General features: G+C 60.1%; 1 protein-coding gene across 1 annotated transcript; it reads left to right on the top strand.

Moving 5' to 3' along the window:
* The first annotated feature begins 3,308 nt into the window (after positions 1-3,308).
* LOC101521192 (uncharacterized) lies at positions 3,309-17,528 on the top strand. The gene is made up of 10 exons (XM_004598274.3): positions 3,309-3,353; positions 3,527-3,644; positions 6,912-7,038; positions 9,282-9,410; positions 10,934-11,044; positions 11,986-12,070; positions 12,862-13,023; positions 13,967-14,155; positions 15,481-15,662; positions 16,998-17,528. Exons 3-10 carry the CDS (start codon positions 6,919-6,921, stop codon positions 17,139-17,141), a joined length of 1,122 nt encoding a protein of 373 aa, XP_004598331.3. The 5' UTR covers positions 3,309-3,353; positions 3,527-3,644; positions 6,912-6,918; the 3' UTR covers positions 17,142-17,528.
* The last annotated feature ends 552 nt before the right edge of the window (positions 17,529-18,080 follow it).

Below are 18,080 nucleotides of genomic sequence, written 5' to 3'. Positions count from 1 at the left end.
TGGACAGGAAAGGATACGATGCAGGTGTCTTTTGTTTTTCTTCAGTTAATCATTCAGTTGCTCCCTGGCGGTGGGACCCAACAGAGTCCCAGCAGGAGATCTCTCCAGGCCGGTACCCCCGCCAGAGCTGTCCAGCTCAACCTCCCCTTATTTAGATAGTTTAGACCCTCTCTGGACCCTCATGCAAGCAGCATGGGGGGCCCTAAATATGTTTGGCTTTAATTTCACTCATCATTGCTGGCTACATTATAGTGGTCAACCCCCACTCTATGAGGGTCTTGTAGTAATGGATAGTTTTTCGAATCTGCCAATGCCTCATCGGTGCTGCTGGCAACAGCTGGGCACAGCAAGACTCACTATCCCGTCCTGTCCGGGCGAGGTCTTTGTGTTGGCAAAGTCCCCCTTCGACACTGGCCTATGTGCAATCAAATCATATTCGGCTCCTGCCAATTGGACCTGGTCGTGCCAAACCAGATAGACCCCTTGTGCTAGGGGAAGGTATTAAATAGTAGCAGCAATGATTTTTGTATTTTATCATATTGCTTCTAAAAATAATATATTGGGAAAAGATACTTTCCGCAGACCCTCTAACCTGTTTCTGAGTCCATCGAGAACCAGTGAGTGCTGTCACCCTGGTTGCCCTGATGGGCCCGAGTCTCACGGGGGCACTACAGGCGTCTCCGTGGCTCACCACCTTAATTTTCACCCTTGCTGGCCCTTTGGCTATCTTATTACTTCTGTTCACCTTTGGTCCCTACATTTTTAATAAACTTGTTCAGTTTATTGAACAGCGCTTCAGGACCGTGACCCTATTGGCTGAAGTGGTTGAAGACTTGGCCGCCGATCACTGCCCGCCCGATGCCTGGGTTCATGTCGCCCTTCAATAAATCGCCAAAACGGCCTGGCACCCCATAAGCCCTCAAAGCCCATCTCATTGGCTTGGCCGGCTAATCAGTGACGGGTAAGACCCTCAGAGGAGCGCAACCTAAGCCAGACACAGCCGCTATGGATCCCTGCCCCATTTAACAAAGAAAGGGGGAAATGTGGGACTTAGGGGCAAAGAGGTCACCAAGATGGCGACTAACACTTCAGGTCACTGGCGGGCAAGACGGCGGCCATTGACAGAGCCCTGTGTGGGAACCAGGGCAGGAGTCACGTAGCTCCAAGGAAGTACTGATTGACCAGGGCCACCCCCTCACCTACCCCTGGCGCATGGGAGGTGGCTTCCACATTCATTCTCCTAGGAATTGGCTCCTAGTTTCTCCCCTCCTGGAATTCCCAAAATTCCCAGCCTGAGGCTATCCCTTACCCTATATAAGAAACTGAATTTCCCCAATAAATCGGAACTGCTTAGACAGAACCCCCATCCGTCTGTTTGTCTCTTGCGGGCCGGGAGGCTGGGTGGCAGGCAGCAGGCTCATCCCCTCTGGCAATGGGCTACTAAAGGGATCTGTGGGGGAGACCCCGCAGCGCTCACTTGGGGAGTGAATCATCGGATGGAAGACCTTTCTCTCTGTCTCTCCTCCTCTCTGTATATCTGACTTTGTAATAAAAATAAAATAAATCTTTAAAAAAAAAAAAAAAAGAAAGTTGCTCGCTTGAAAACCCACCACTAGGAACCTGTCCTCTTGCTAACAATAGCGAGTGTGGTCCTGAAAATGCAAAGTTAGCTTTGAAAGCAACCAATTGTAATTGCAATCAGGTGGTGGTGGGCGCCCATATGGGATACTGGCACATGCAAGGCAAGGACTTTAGCCACCAGGCTACCGCGCTGGGCCCAGAAACTTCTAAAGATGTAGTTATTTTTATTTAAAAAGCAGATTTACAGAGCGAGAAGGAGAGAAAAGTCTTCCATTTGCTGGGTCATGCCCCAGATGGCCACAAGCCAGGAGCTTCCTCCGGGTCTCCCAGGCGGGTGCAGGGGCCCAAGGCTTTGGGCTGTCCTCTGCTGCTTTCCCAGGCCACAGCAGGGAGCTGGTCTGGGAATGGAGCAGCCAGGACCTGAACTGCTGCCCATATGGGATGCCAGCACCTCGGGTGGAGGATTAGCCTGATAACCCTGTGTGAAACTTACGCATCGCAAGGAAGTTGCTTCACAGGCCGATGTTTCTGCCAGGAACCAGAGGCCAGAAGGAGCAATGATGAAACCTGAGACAGCTCGGTGCTGCCCATGCGGAGGCCGCTCAGGGCAGCAGAGGTGAACTCCGCCTGCTGCAAGGGCGTGGAGGGGGGCAGCGTTGGCGCAGGCCTCGGGTGCACCTGCCAGGGCTGAGAGGGAGGGGGTCTGTGTGTGGGCTCCCCCACCGCCGGAAGCAGGAGCTGCAGGCTTGCAAAGAAGGGTTTGCGATGTGTGTTTTCACTTTTCTCATCCAGAAGCGTTTGTGTCTGGGGCTGGGGCTGTGGCAGATTCAGCTGCTGGTTCAAGTCCCGGCTGCTCCACTTCCCACCCAGCTTGCTGTTAATGGGCCTGGGAAAGCAGCAGAGGATGGTCCAGGTGCGTGGGTCCCTGCACCCATGAGGGAGGCCTGGAGGAGGCTCCTGGCTCCTGGTTTGTGCCCATCTGGGAGTAATCCAGCAAACAGAAAATCTACCTGTGACTGAATTTCAAAATAAAGAGATAGATTTTATCTTTCTTCTTAAAAAATATTTATTAGGGGCAGAAACAGACAAAGCTCTTCCATCAGCTGGTTCAGTCCTCAGATGGCTGCAGTGGCTGGGCTGGGCCCATGTGAAGCCAGGAGCCAGGAGCTTCCTCCAAGACTCTCCCATGTCTAATGTGCCGGGGCAATGCCGACAGCCTTCTGTGCGCTTCCCCAGCCCTGGCCGTGTCGTGTCCACGACATGTGGACTACGGTGCTGTGGTTTCAACCAACACCCCTTCCTGCCTCCACTCAGCTGGATTTAGGCAAAAAGAAAAAGAAAAAAGAAAAAAGAAAGCCCACTGTACCCTGGACCTGCCCTCCCTCCACCTTCTCTGCCCCCTCTGTCCCCCCTCTGTCCACATGGTCAGCCCTGGAACACATCTGGCATGGACTGCCGTGCTCCAGGCTGGAGGCCACCCTGGCCAGCCTGGCCAGCGGCTCCCGTGCCCTCTGCCTCCCCTGGCCTGAGGCTGGGGGGCCCGTGGAGTGTCTTACTCTGCAAGAACACCTCCCAGCAACCGCAGTGGGTGTGCGAGAAGCAGCTGCTAGGACACACACTCATAGAGCACTGTCTGGGCTGGCCAAGGGAGGACCAGGCCCCCAGCCACGGCTGTGACAGCACAGAGGGCCTCTTGGGCCAGTCACCCTGCACAGGGACACCTCCCCCACCCCTCACCTCCACCACCTGGCCTTGTCCAGCAGCCAGCCAGGGTGAGTATTTTCCTCTGAGGTTGCCACTGTGGCTGGAAATACGGTGGGATGATGCCGTAGGACGGGGCACTTGCTCCCCTCGGGAGTCTGAGGGGGTTGGGTCACGCAGGGCTGGGTTTCGGGGGGTCTTTGGGGTCTGAAGGGGCATGTCAGAATCTGTTCGCTGCCAACAGGAAGGGCAGATGCCCCTGAGGAGGAGCGCCGCCCACTGAGCAGATGCCCTGCCCCGAGAACTCGCGGCCTCCACTCCACCTGCCATCTGCACACCGCCGTGGGCAGCCGCCCCATCCAGTGAGTGAATGTTGAGGTTTTCAGCACTTCCTACGCGAGGCCGATTCTTTCCCGGGTGGGTGCAAGGGGAAGGGGAGGGTGTTAGGGCTCCGATTCCAGAAGTGTTTGGAATTCAGTCATGTCCTTGGATGGGGCCTCAGCTGTGGTCGGGCAGCAGGGCTGGGATCAGACCAGGACAACCCTGGGGGACGTAGGCTCGTCAGACGGGACCCACCACAGCCACCAGGTCATGTCTACAGAGCCCAGCTGACCCTGCGCCACCCATGGCTGCCTGTAGATGAACACGCACATGTTTTTACCTATTGCCCCAACCCCTTGACGCCACGCCAGCCAAGGCCGCTAGGGAGCTGGACGAGTCAGAGCTGGTGACCGTGGAACCCACTGTCCTGGTGAAAACTCTGAGTCTACCAATGTTGTGGACTCTTGTTGGCCAGGGATGCCACCTGCTGGGCACGCAGTAGTGGGCAGGCGACAGCTTGTCGAATGAACGACCACAACGCGAGACTTGATCAGACAGGGTCTCTTCTGGGCTGTTAGTGAGCGGAGACGCCAGAGGTCTCGGCCGCCCCGCTCCACCAGCAGCGGGAGGGCGCTCTCTGCTCACCTCGCCGGGACTGCTTGCCTCTGCAGGACTCTGCGGCTCTGTTCTCACTCCCCTGCTGTGTACCTGGCTCCAGGCCGCTGCTGGCCAAAGGCCGCAGCTTCAGCTGCCTTCCGATGCTACTCTGGGGGTCACCCTGGCCCTCATCTCCACGCACTCCACGAGGGGTACGCTTGGGGGCCGCTGCTGTGGGAACCAGGTCATGTCCCTCACGGTGTGTGTATGCACACGGGCTGCAGGCAGCGGCCACCAGGGGACACCCATGCCATGCGAGACGCTGGGTCAGCGGCCTTTCCAGGCAGTGCCCTTTCTGCTGGTGCCTTCATGGGGCCGGGGTGCTGTTGAGAGCTGGGCTGACCACACAGCCTCTCCCTCAGGGTTCCAACCTGCTTTTCTCCACCACTAAGGAGAACCAGGGAATTAGCCACACCTCTGAGAGAGAGAGACTGGGCAGGGATGGGCAAGAGGTGGGGGCTGAGAGGCCAGTGCAGTGGCAGAGCGGGTTAAGCTGCCACCTGTGATGTTGGCATCCCACGTGGATCCTGGTTTGAGTCCCGGCTGCTCCACTTCCAACCTGGTTCCCTGCTACTGGCCTGGAGCGATAGCAGAAGCTGCTCTGGACCCACGCGGGAGACCTAGAAGAAGCTCCCGGCTTGTGACTTGGGCCTGGCACAACCCTGGCTGTAGTGGTCATCTGAGGAATGAACCACCAGACGGGTGACCTCGCTTTCCCTCGAACACAATAAAAAGTCAACACGGAGGCGTGGCTGAGCCTCCACAAGCTAATCCACTTAGCCATCTAGCAAAGCGTCATCCCAAATGTGAGTTTAGATTTTGGTCCAGGGGCTTCCCAGCATTCGCAGAAAATTCCATCCTGAACAAGTGAGGTACAGATTCTAAATCTTGGGGCTCCCCAGTCTGCTTTTCTTTTCCTTATGTTTTCTGAGAACCTCCCACATCCCCCTGGCGTATCTTCCCAATCCAACAGGCTCTGAGTGAGTGTGTTGCAGGTTGTGAGCGAGATCACACCAGACATGTCTAAGGTTTATTAAGGAGTCTTTATTAATCAAACTTGAAGACAACAGAGCACAATAGCAAATTACAAGTCCATACAGCAATCCACCTAATCATAACCCAACCAATCATAATCCCAAAAGAAACAAATGGTCATCATCCTTAAGTCCATCCATTAAGCTGAAGACTTATGTCTCAGCTTCCCCAGCAATATATGTTATCCTAAGAGACATGCAACAAATAACCTGGACACACTCACAAAGAACCTGGACACACTTACAAAGCTGCAGGCATTCACCTTTCCCTGGCTTCTCTGCCCACATTCTACTACTGCTAGGCCTCACCCCTCTTGGAACTCCAGATAGTACACAAACCAGAAACAACATTATTATAATCACTGCCTCATCTAAGCAGCACACAGGGACCATGCTCAGGGGATTACCTGTCCTCGGTCAGCCAAGAGTCAGGGTGCCAGAGTAACAGAAGCACCTGGCCAGAAAGAGTGAGAGCCTCTGCTTCCTGGGCCTTTTAAAGGGGCTTGTGAGGGGAGTGGTTACACACAGCACAATACCGTCCCCTCTCAGATGATAGGGAGTCCCAGGTGGGCAGGAGTGAAAACCTAAGTGTTGTGGGCTAAGGAGTTGATGAGTGCTCCTTGGGATGGACAGGAACAGGAACTGGGCTTGTAGCTAAAACACCTAGACCAATTGGACTTCCAATATCCTGGCTCATTTAGGACGTGGGGGAAGTGGTTGAGGACGGAATTATCATTCCATTGTTGTTAGGACCCACCTTCAGGACAGAGGTTGGGGGACACGGCCAAATTTCATTTGCCCACTGTTACTGGGTGCTGGCTATCACTGGCTGCACCCCATAACACACATGCAGGAGGACCTTCCACAAACCCCACAGCAGGAGGTTGTGACGTGACCCCCAAATGAACTAATCAATGCCATTGAGGCAGAGTCAGCTGGTCCCCTGTAACACACTCAGTCTGGGGGAGATAAGGCCCCTGCCTGGGAGGCCCATGTGGCCTCCTGGTGACACGGGACATGTGGACGGGACTGTGAGCGGCTGCAAAGGCCGTGATGCAGCTGAGGTTAGCTGAGTGCTTGTCAGCTGCACGGTGGCATCATGGCACCATGGCACGAAGTGCAAGGGCCACGGCCACAGCTGCCCCCGGCCGGGTCTGAGGGAAGGAGTGGCCCAGCATGCAGGATCAGGGCACTGAGGGCTGCTGCCCGCCGGGGCTGGAGCTATGTGAACCGTGTGCCTGTGTGGTCTGCAGCTGGGAGGGCCTGGAGTGCGTGAGCAAGGCAGCCACCTGCCCATCGTGGTGGGTGACGCGGTCCGTGGTGTCACGGTGGCACAGGCAGCCTCAGCCTGACGCGCACCCCACAATCCCACGCCCTCGCTAGCCTACAGGCATCCTCCCAAGGGTTCTGTGCGAAATGGAAACACTTGGAAGGTTGGGCAAGTTCCACGGAAAGCGCGGCCCGAGGCGTCTCCGGTGTGTCAGGTACAGAATAAAATACATGTGGACAGCTCCCCCAGCATAGCTTAGCCTAACCCCCTGCCCCCCACGGCCGCTCCACCCTGGGCAGCACCCCGCTCTGTGCGCTCAGGACACAAGTCACCGTGTGTCCCCACAGCCTCGCGATGGCCGACGGCGTGCCCCTCATCTGTGACTATGGCTCGGCCCTCAGCAAGGTGGGCTTTGCAGGAAAGGAAGCGCCCCAGGTCATCTTCCCCACCATCCTCGGGAAACTCCGGCACGATGTGAGTGACGCCTGCCAGCCCCTGCGCCGTGACGCCTGCCAGCCCCTGCCGTGCCCCCAGGGTGGCTGAGGGGGCCAGTCTCTGGGCTGCCAGGTGCTGCCCAGCGACTCCTAGAACATGGCTGGGGGGCACTGGGAGCCTCACCACGGCCATCTCTGGAGTCCACCCCAGCCCAGCGTTTCTGAAGTCTCGTTGCACCGGGTGGACGGCCCTGCAGCCACACACCGGGCGTGCCACCTGCTGGCACTGGGGAACATAGTCACGCTGACCAGGGATGTGCAATCTCTCTCTCTCTCTCTCTCTTCTTCCGCCACTACCGTCTCCCTCTACCCCGACCCTGGAGATCCCGCCTGCCTTCAGTTCTTCTGGGTGCTGTTGGCCTAGAGGTGGGGTCGCTGGATCCTGCTGGATCCTGGGAGCGAGAATTCCAGGTTTCTGGACCAGTTTCTGTGTGAGCTCATTTTCCTGAGGGGCCTTGTACAGACAGACTGTGGCGCCTGCAGGTCTGGGATGCCCTGGGCTTTGCCCTGGGAGTGGTGCACTGTGAGGAGGGGGCCTCCTTTACAGGCTGCCTGCCGCCTGTTTCAGGGGCATCGTTGCCCATGGCTGTGGTCCACTGCATCCCTGCCCCCTTGCGTGGCAGGGGTGCCAGGGCACCTCTGCTGAACAGGCCTGCTTCAGGAGCCCCCCTGGGGAGCAGGCACAGTGTGCCCAGCGGCACTGAGCGTTTAGTCTCTGCTGGGAATCCTAGCATCTCATGTTGGGGTGGGGGATCCAGCCCCACTTCGCTTCCTCCTTGTGGGGCAGCAGGGTTGGCTCACATATATGGATTCCTGACAAGGTTACAGGGGACAGGGGGACCTGCGTGGCGCTCCTGGCCCCCAGCGTTGGCCTCACCAGCCTGGCTGCTGTAGGCATTGGGGGAATAAACTGGTGGATGTACAATAATTCTCTATCTCATTCTGACTTCCAAATAAAACAGAACTTCAGTGGCCTTGGTAGACTTTGTCTACAGGATGGACCAGGAACCCCTCCTCCCCCAGTCACCTCCTCTCCACCCCCCAGGTCACCTCCCCTCCACCCCCCAGGTCACCTCCCCTCCACAGCCCCCCTCACCTCCCCTCCACACTCCCCAGGTCACCTCCCCTCCTCCCCCAGTCACCTCCTCTCCACCCCCCAGGTCACCTCCCCTCCACACCCCAGGTCACCTCCTCTCCACCCCCAGGTCACCTCCCCTCCACCCCCCAGGTCACCTCCCCTCCACAGCCCCCCTCACCTCCCCTCCACACTCCCCAGGTCACCTCCCCTCCTCCCCCAGTCACCTCCTCTCCACCCCCCAGGTCACCTCCCCTCCACACCCCAGGTCACCTCCCCTCCACCCCCAGGTCACCTCCCCTCCACAGCCCCCCTCCCCTCCCCTCCACCCCCCAGGTCACCTCCCCTCCACACCCCAGGTCACCTCCCCTCCACCCCCCAGGTCACCTCCCCTCCACCCCCCAGGTCACCTCCCCTCCACACCCCCCCTCCCCTCCCCTCCACCCCCCAGGTCACCTCCCCTCCACCCCCCAGGTCACCTCCCCTCCACCCCCCCTCACCTCCCCTCCACACTCCCCAGGTCACCTCCCCTCCACCCCCCCTCACCTCCCCTCCACCCCCCAGGTCACCTCCCCTCCACCCCCCAGATCACCTCCCCTCCACAGCCCCCCTCACCTCCCCTCAGGTTGCCTACCCTCTTCATCCCCCAGACCACATCCCCCCATCCACCCAGCCCATCTCCACCCTCCATGACCCCAGCCCCCTCCCCTTAAGGCCCATCTTGGTCTTGCTGCCTGCTTCTTGGTGGGCCCAGATGAGCCCCCAGGCAGGCCATGCCCCACCTCTGGCAGTGATGGGATGGGGGGCTTTTCTCTCCACCCCCAAGGAGCAGGAATGGAGCCACAGAGCCGACTGCTCCCCTGCCCACTGGTGGAGTCCCCTGTGTCTCCTCTCCTGTCTCCCTCTTCTGCTGCCCCCAGCTCCTCCCTCCACAGAGTGGACACCAGCTGTGTGATGACCCTCAGGACTGCCCTACCTGGCACGTGCCTGGGACCCCCTTGCAGCCGTGCCTGACTCCACGCCTGAGGTCACACGAGGTCACAGAGGCTGTTCACGCCTCCTGTGGACCCAGGGGCACCAGCCCCCAGCCATTCCCATGGACCCACGGGTGCCAGCCCCCAGCCATTCCCGTGGCCCATGTCTTCCAGAACCTGTTGGTGGGGATGGAGGAGGAAGAGTGGTTCATCGGGGCTGAGGCTCAGAGAAACTGTGAGAAGATCATCCTGCAATATCCCATCTCTCGCAGCAGCACCACCAACTGGGACACCCTGGAGATGGTGGGCCACCGCCTTCCGCGGGCTCCCACTGCTGTGGGAATCGCCAGGGACCAAGAGGGGAGGGGTCCAGCTGGGAGCCTCTGGGCCTTGCGGGTTGTGGCCCTCTTGTCACGTGAATGTCCTGGGGCTGGTGCCAAGGTCTGAATTCTGGGTTGGGGACCCATAGTCGCTCATGCTGGCAGCTCCCACAGCAGCTGAGCTCATTGGGGGTGTCTGCCTGGATCTGCACAGGCCTCCCCACCCCCTGTGAAAGGACCCTCAAAGGATGGCCCTTCGTGTTGGCATCTGCAGGGGCCTTTCCCGGCTGGGGCTATGCCCAGCTCAGCCTGGGGAGAGGGAGACACAGCCCTTCCAGATGGGGTGGCGCCCAGCTCAGCCTGGGATGGGGAGACGCCCCTCCCCGGGCCATGTAGCACTGCCCCCACTTGCAGGGGCTTAGCACCCAGCACCCAGCTCACACCTCTGCCAGTGGCTGCTGCAACCGAGGCCCAGGGAGCCCTGGGTGGCCTTGCCCAGGGTCACGTGCAGCTGTAGGTCCAGCTGGCCAAGCTGGCTGTCCTGCACCAACCACTCTGGGGGCAGCAGCGAATGTCCTCCCAAGGGACGACGAGTGGAGGCCCGCAGGACACGAGCTTGAATGTCCCCAGTGCCACTCTGGCCAGCAGGGCAGTCCACCCGCCCGAGCGGGGTCTTCCCGCGGAGTGGGTGTGGCTCACAGGTCCCGTCTTGGCCGCTGGCCGCAGGATCTCACGCACAGGCAGTTTCTGCTTTGACCCAGCCACACTGAAGCTGCGCCTGCGAGTCTTTGGGGTGCTCAGCCCCCTGCCTAGGGGACACACACTTGATCCGGCCATGGCTGCCACCCTTGCCCCACAACACTGCCTCTCACGGTCTGAGCCCTGATGTAGCTGTGTCTCCGTGTCTCCGCTTATCTGGCCCTCGTGGCACACTCTCGCCAGACACCTGTCTATACAGTAGTGGGGGAGACGGGCTCCTTCCTCACACTCACTCCCACTGGTGTCATCTCCCTGTCCCACCTGTCGGTGGCACCCAGCTTCTGCTGCCCCACAGCCATCGTGTCGCTCCTCATGTCTTTCCTCGGGGCTGTCCCTCTGCTGACAGCCCAGTGCTCCGGGCCAGGCTGTGTTCCCCCCACCCCAGACGGACACACCAGCGTCCTGACCCCAGCATCTGGGCGGTGTGTGTGTGTATGAGGGGTCGTTAGCTGACTATACCATGATCTCCTGTGCTGCAGCCTGGGTGGCTGGGATGGGGGAGAGTCAGCTGTGTCCTGAGGGTGACCACAGCTGACCATGCGAGGTCCCCAGGGTGACAGACGGGAGGGACCCCGTGAGGGTGTCGGGCACAGGAGGAGGTAACCAATGGGTAGAGTCTAAGTGGCAGATCTATCGGCAGTAGGCAAATGATGCATGGATCAGCAGATGAGAGGGACGACAGGCAGGCAGGTGCACGGGTGGCTGGCCGGCGGCTGGGTTAGCAGACACGTGACCTCTCCCCCACAGATCTGGCATCACTCCTTCTACCAGCTGCTGCACGTGGCCCCTGAGCAGCACCCCGTGTTGATGACGGAGCCACCTCTGAACTCCCGGGCCAACAAGGAGAAAATGTGCCAGGTGCCTGGATGCACGGAGGCCAGCTGACTTATGTGGCCACCACGCCTCTAGCCTGGGGGGAGACTCCTGGGCAGGAGGAGGGAGGCCCTCGGGGAGCCCGGCCACCACTGGGGAGCTCGCTGGCAGGCAGGCATGGAGCTGGGCACTGAGAGGGCCCAGGGGAGGGCACTGAGCAGCAGGTGGCTCCAGCAACTCAGCCGGGATGCAAGGGCCGTCACTGGGGGCCCCCAGTCACCATTGTCAGATGGGACCCTGTCTAGGTCTCTTCTCCCACAGGACAGTGTCCCCTGCTGGACCCAGACCAGCCAGAGTCCTCCTCGGGGCTGGAGCAGGGCCTACCGGCCGCCTGGGTGCCAGACACCAGGAGTCACACTGCCCGTATCCTTGGTGGCTGCCCTGCCCGTCCCCCTCCCGACTCCCACCCCGATGATGAGGTCACAGTCCCTGCCCCCACTCTTGGGGCGTGCCAGAACCCCGGTGCATGCCTCCATCCACGCGGGTACAATCCTCTAGGCACTTATTTTTCTTCTTCGAGTACCATCAGCCGCCCTGGAGTGAATGGCCCAAGAACAGTGGCTCGCAGGGAAGGAGGTTTGTTCCGGCCACGGCTCTGGCTCCTCAGCTGGGTGCTCCCCTCGGCCATGTGGCTCAGGCATGTTGGAGGGAGGAATCCCAGCAGGACATGAAGGGCAGCTTGGCGACCGAGCTAAACCCCATGATGGGGCTGGGTGGCCAACCTGACCCTCCAGGCCCTGGCAGCCAGAGGCACCTGCAGCTGAGAGGTGAGGGTGGGGGGACCTCGGATCTGTAGTTTAAGCACCTGATGTTCAAACCGCACATGCTCTGTCCCAGCGCTGGCAGTGGGGTGCTTGGGGGCCTGGGGAGTGGGGAGACCTGCCTGCCTTGTAGGGGACTGGCAACAGCTGGTCATGTCCTCCCAGATCCTGTTTGAGACCTTCAATGTGCCCGCCCTGTACTTGGCCAACCAAGCCGTGCTTTCTCTCTACTCCTCTGGCTACACCTCCGGTAAGGGGCACAGGGCAGTCCACTCCCCCCATTCCAGCAAATCTGTGCTTCCTGTCCTTTCCGGAGCCCCCTTCCTGCCCTCCCCTGGCTCGTCTGCTCTCTCTCACCCACGCACCTTGAGGAGCACCCACACACCAAGGAGCAGGTTGACCAGGGTGACACACGGGACATGCCAACCCCCAGCAATCTCTCCAGCACCCCAAAGCTTCCCTCATACCCTCCACACTGCCCACCCAGGCTGGCCCTTAGGAGCGCCCCGCTGGGATTTTGCGTGAGTGGGATCGGGGTGTGTTTCCCCTCCAGCAGCATTGTTGGGCATTAGCCGTGAGGTTCTTTGTACCAGTGGCTCATTTCTAATGACGATGGCCCAGGTGGAGGATTAGTTGGCTATGCCACCATGCAGGCATCTGGTGAAACAGGTCCCCTACCCAGACACTAGTCACCCCAACAGCTCCCGAAGCCACCAGATCACCCAGAGGGGGGCCGTGGGTCCCCATCACCATGCGCCAGCCTTTTGGAAGTGGCTTGGGTGGTGTGTTCACCCTGTAGGCAGATCCCCACCCCCCAACACCGGCCACCATGCTCACACAGGGCCAGATCTGTGCAGACCCCTGCCTGTCCGACTTCTTGGTTAGCTGTGCCAACACCTGCACATGCCGGCCACTGGGGACCCAGCAGCACCCTCCTCAACAGCCACCTCCCCCACGCCCGGCCCTGCTCCCCGGCCCTCACCTGCCTGCGTGGCTTCTCTGCTGCCACCGCCCTGATGCCAGCTCTGCTGTCCCATCCAGGCACCACTATCGAGTCTGGGGAGGGCATGACGCACTTCGTACCCATCATCGAAGGCTGCGCTCTGCACCAGTCGGCCCTCCAGGTGGATGTAGCGGGTCAGGACCTGACCACGTTTCTCCTGCGGCTGCTGTCCGACAAGGGCCACTTACTCGTGAGCACAGGTAGAGATGGCCTCCGCGCCAGGGAGCCCCCTGCAGCCCCCGGGTGTACCGCCTGCAGCCGCTCACGTGCTGCCTGAACAACTCCTGAATTCCGAAGGCACCACGCCCTGCTTAGGGACATCGGCTAGATTAATGACGGTGATGGTGATGATGATGATGGTGAGCTAATCTTCAGAAAACTTCCCTGTGCAAAGCACTTGGCCAAGTGAACTCTTCTAGCACATTCTACCATTGCATATCACACCTGATGAGGAGGAACAATTATTTCCACTGAAAGAGGAAGAGACGTGGAAAGGTTGGGAGATTCTGCCGGTAGCCCCTAAGCCGTGGGCCTGGCACAGGGACATGGATCCAGGACCTTCCCTCTGGGCACCTGAGGGCGGGCCAGATGCCCAGTCTGCAGTTTTTACAGACCTTCTCGGTGCTCCCGAGCAAGAGGCATGTGAGAGAGAGAGAGAGAGAGAGAGAGAGAGAGAGAGAGAGAGAGAGAGAGAGAGAGAGAGAGAGAGAGAGAAGGGAGGAGTTTGTGGACCTGAGGGAGGGAAGCCAGCCGGGAGCTGAAGGCTTGCCCTGGGCTTTGGGCCTGGGGAGCCAGGAGAGGCCTTGGCAAGAATGGCTGAGGTGGAGTGAGGGGAAGGAGAGGCAAGTGTCCCATTGGCTGAGTGACTTAGAGGTGAGGTCAGCCAAAATGTAGCAGAGACACGGGCGGTAGCTGTGCCACTCCCCACCGCTGGGTTGCCACCCACTCCTCCCACCACACATGGGGGACCCAGTGGGGTTCTCAGCCCTGCTTCCAATTGCTGGTGGTGTCCAGCCTGCAGTGTCCTGCTGAGTCCCTGCCCCTGGCTGTCTGCACCTGCTCCTGGGGAGACCCAGGCCCCTGACAACTCCTCCCCTTAGCCCTCCCTGCCCTCCCACTCCTGAAGTCTCCCTCTGCCTGCAGCTGACCGGGACAGGATCAGGGACCTGAAGGAGAAATGCTGCTATGTGGCCTTGGACTTCGATAAGGAAAAGGGGAAATCCGCCGGGGCTCCCTGCCAGGAGACCTACCGGCTCCCGGACGGCCAGGAGATCCGCCTCGGGCCTGAGAGGTTCCTTTGCCCTGAGGCCCTCTTCCAGACAGGCCTCATAGGTGAGTCGGCAGGAAGGGACTGGAACTCAGCCAGCTGTGAGCTGTCCTGCACGCAGAATGGGGCTGGGGTGGCAGGAGGTTGCGGGGCAGCCCAGCCCAGGAGGTGGCCTCTGCAGAGCCACCCCGTCCCCCACCTGTGGTCTCGGGGGCCACTTCCTGAACAACTCACATGGGAGGGGTTCATAGAAGCCAGGTAGGCATAACAAGTGTCTTGTGACTGCGTTTTCCACGGATTTTCGGAAGCGTCCCTGGAACACTGCCGTGCTTTGCAGACCATGGGGTCTGGGTGACTTCCCTGCCTGGTCCCCTAGCCTGTTCCTTTGTGACATGCAAGTCACTGTTCTGAGTGACCAAGTCACACAATCATTAGAAATATAAAAATCACGGCCTTTAATTAAAGCTGAACTTCAAAGCCATGCCAAAGGAGGAGCTGTCCACGGGAGGTATGGGCAGGGGCAGAGTGGTGGTGCAGTGGGTGAAGATGCCACCCACATCGCTGGCATCCCACGTGAGTCCTGGTTGTCGTCCTGGCTACTCTGCTTCCCATCCAGCTCCTTGCACCTGGATAGTAGCCGAGGACAGCCAGAGAGCTGGGGTCCCTGCACCCACATGGGGCACCAGCGTTCCCGGGTCTTAGCTTTGGTCTCGCCCAGCTCTGCCCATTGTGGCCATTAGAGGAGTTGAAGCATTCTGTAACTCTACCTTTCCAATAAGTAAATACGTCTTTAAAATTGCATTAATGTGCTTTAGAAATTTAAAATAACCGGATCAGAGCTTCCTTCAGTGTGGTGAAAGAAAAGTGATGGTAGATTCTGGAAGCTCTGGTTACCCCAGGAAGAGTCTGCAGGATGATTCATTCCACTCCCTAGGGACGGAGAGAATGGACCCGGGAGGCACCACATGCCCAGGGAGGGCCCTGCACAGACCGGGTGAGCGGTCCTTGCAGCCTGAACATGCGGGCTGGGCATCTGGTTTCCACGAGACGGGGCAGGGGACAGAGTTGTACAGCCACGCGCATGTGGCCCCACGGTACCAAGTGGACAAACGGAGAGGTCGTGGCATTCTATACCCACCAAGACCAGGGTTCTCTAGGGCGACTGGGTGCATCCCAGGGGACAGGAGTACAGCCCGAGACACATGGTGCTCCTGGTCCGAGTGCTGTTCCAGTCCTGAACTCAAGGTCACCACTGGGTTCACTCAGGTCGTTCCTCAGTTTCCCAAGGTCATCTCTGGGTTTCTCTAAGGTCCCTAGGGGCACCTGCAGCTGAGGGGAGGGTGGGGGCGGCTCGGAGTGTGGCCCCAGCACTGGCTCTGTCTCCGGCCAGGCAGGAACAGCGTGGGGATGCCCATGATGGCTGTGCAGAGTGTCTCGGCCTGCCGTCCCGCCCACTGGAAGGCCCTTTTCGGCCACATCCTGCTCTCAGGGGGCACCGGCTGCCTCGCGGGCCTGCGGTTCCGGCTGCAGAGAGAGATCACTGCACTTGTCTCGCCCGCCCTCACCGTGAAGGTATGGCCCTCCTGCCCCCCGGCCCCAGGGCTCCCCAACTTCCCCCCACAGGTGTGTCCAGGCTGCTCCGGACATGTGGGCAGCGCATGTTTCAATGTGTAGGTGCCTGGGTGATGGTTTGGCAGTTTAGAGATATGGGATGGTCGGTGCAGGGGCCACTGAGCAGTGCGGGTTGCCTGAGTGGACAGGCCGTGAGCACCTGGCCGCACCCCGGGCCACGTCCCTTCTCTCTGTTGTGGCACAGAGAGGCACGTGTTTCCCTTTTCCTCCCTGTGTCTGTCGGTGCCACCTTAAAATATGCAAAGCGTTTTCCAATGTTCATGGAGCATATGTTGGGTGCAAGCATTTCCGCCAGGTTCGCACCAGTGCGGACCCACCTCCCACTGCCAGCAGCTGTCTGAAGCGGCCCAGCTGACCCTGGGTCCACGGAGGGGCACAGCTGGCCGGCTGGGGGCGGTGGGACCTCACGTCACAGCGCCCCTTCCCGCCCCTCCTTCCCTCCCCGTCCCAGGCCTGGAGCTTGGCTTTCCCAGCCCCTTCCCAGAGCGTTCCTGGGGCTCCTGGCACCACCAGGCGTGCCTCCCTCTCTGCCTCCCCACCACCACCTTGTGCGCATGCTAAGGAAGCCAGCGCTGGCAGACAGAGAAGCCTCTGACCTCAGCTGGTGGCCTCAACCTGCTGAGCCTCTGCAGCCAGGCAGGCGGCTGTGGGCAGGTGGGGACAGGTGTGGGCAGGTGGGGAGAGGTGGGGACAGGTAGAGTGGAAGGTAAGTGGGGCAGGTGGGGAGAGGTGGGGACAGGTGGGATGGGAGGCAGGTGGGGGGCTCTCACCTGGCCCGGCCCCAGCTGCCCTGGAGCAGCTGCTCTTTGCGGATTTTAGCATTGAAGGGAGCGCTGGGCCAGAGCCCAGGGCCTCTTGGGCGCTCTGGGGCAGCAGGGCAGTCTGGGGTGTGTTTGGTGCCTGGTGACAGGCTGACTGACGGTTCTGTGTTTTCCCATTTGCCCACCACACATTCGTGACAGGACAGAATGCGTCTTGGGCCATGGATCTCCTGGCATGAGGGCCAGTGTCTTGATGTCGCATCAGGAATGGCACCAGCCAGGAGCGAGGTGGGGGGGGTGAGCTGGTGTGCCTTCCACGGGGCGAGTGCTGCTTTGATCTCAATCTCTGCCTCTCTGTCCTGCCCCCCTTCTGCTCCCTCCCTGCCCCGCCACCCCGAACTTACTCACCCCTGGCCTGTCCTCCCGCCCCCACCTGCTCTCCCCTGGCCCCACCTCCCGCCCCATGGCCCCGCCTCCTGCCCCGCCCCTGGCCCCGCCTCCCCATGCCCCGCAGGTGTGCAGCTGCCCCTACTCTGCCTATGGCGCCTGGGTCGGTGGTTCCATCCTGTGCTCCCTCTCCACCTTCGAGGACATGTGGGTCACCAGCTCCGAGTACAGGGAAGTCGGCTGCTCTGTCGCCAGCAGGAGAAGCTATTGACACCTGCTCGGCGGGATCCGTTCGCCTGGGCTGTGGGCAGCAAGTCCAGGCTGAGCACCGGCGTGGCTGCATTGGTCAGAGCTCAGAACCAACTCGGGTGGAAGGACCTGCCTGCCCCAGCCCCCCTTGTCTGTGTCCTCCAGGCCAGTGGGCGAGGGAGGGCCCCGCTGCCCTCGCTGTGTGGGGGATCTATTGGAACGGCTAAGCCAGCACACGAGCTCACATTTTACCGGAAAGGTAGAGTTACAGAGAGACCAAGAAACCTTCTATCTGCTGGTTCACTCCCCAAACGGCCACAGCGGCCAGAGCTGGGCTGACTCAAAGGCAGGAGCCAGGAGCTGTTACCTCCCAACGACCTGAGCCATCTCCACTGCTTTCCCGGGCCACTAGCAGGGAGCTGGACTGGAAGTGGAGCAGCCGGGACTCACATTGGCACACATATGGGATGCTGCTGCAGGTGAAGGCTGTGACATGCTCTGCCATGGCACCCGCCCTGCAAGACAGGCTTTGTTAAGACTGATTCCAGGTGCTGAAGCTGAGAGGTCGGTTAACTGGCGTGAAGTTAGCAAAGGGGCATTCGGAGCCACCATCACCAGCCCCCGAGTGCTGGGGGTGGGAGCCGAGAGAGCCAAAGAGAGAGAGGCCTCCAGCTGTGGACAGCACCCCAAGTGGGGTCAGCACGGAAGGTTCCATGGGCAGAGCTCGTGGCTGCCAGCCCAGGGCATCTAAAACAAGGCAAGTCCCAAGGTAGCACCTGCAAGGACAGGCTGGGCAGAGGGTGGAATTGCAAGAAAAAGCATCCAGGGGCACAGGGAAGGGAACCTCGGACAGGGAGCACCCACAGGGTGTGGGGGGCAGGCACTGTGTATATGTGTGGGTGTGTGCACACTATGAGATCCCAGGGGAAGCCACGGCCCCTGCTCCAAGGGAGGAAGCGAG

Source organism: Ochotona princeps, chromosome 4, assembly GCF_030435755.1.
Source record: "Ochotona princeps isolate mOchPri1 chromosome 4, mOchPri1.hap1, whole genome shotgun sequence".
Taxonomy (NCBI): domain Eukaryota; kingdom Metazoa; phylum Chordata; class Mammalia; order Lagomorpha; family Ochotonidae; genus Ochotona; species Ochotona princeps.
The sequence above is the reverse complement of the archived record's forward strand: the minus strand, read 5'-3'. Positions and strand labels throughout refer to the sequence as shown.

Bases quoted from the DNA above. Each gene is read 5' to 3' on its own strand.
- LOC101521192 (XM_004598274.3), top strand. From the start codon at position 6,919: ATGGCCGACGGCGTGCCCCTCATCTGTGACTATGGCTCGGCCCTCAGC. The intron at 9,411-10,933 runs GTGGGCCACCGC...TCTCCCCCACAG, and splicing joins ACTGGGACACCCTGGAGATG to ATCTGGCATCACTCCTTCTA. The intron at 15,663-16,997 runs GTATGGCCCTCC...CATGCCCCGCAG, and splicing joins CGCCCGCCCTCACCGTGAAG to GTGTGCAGCTGCCCCTACTC.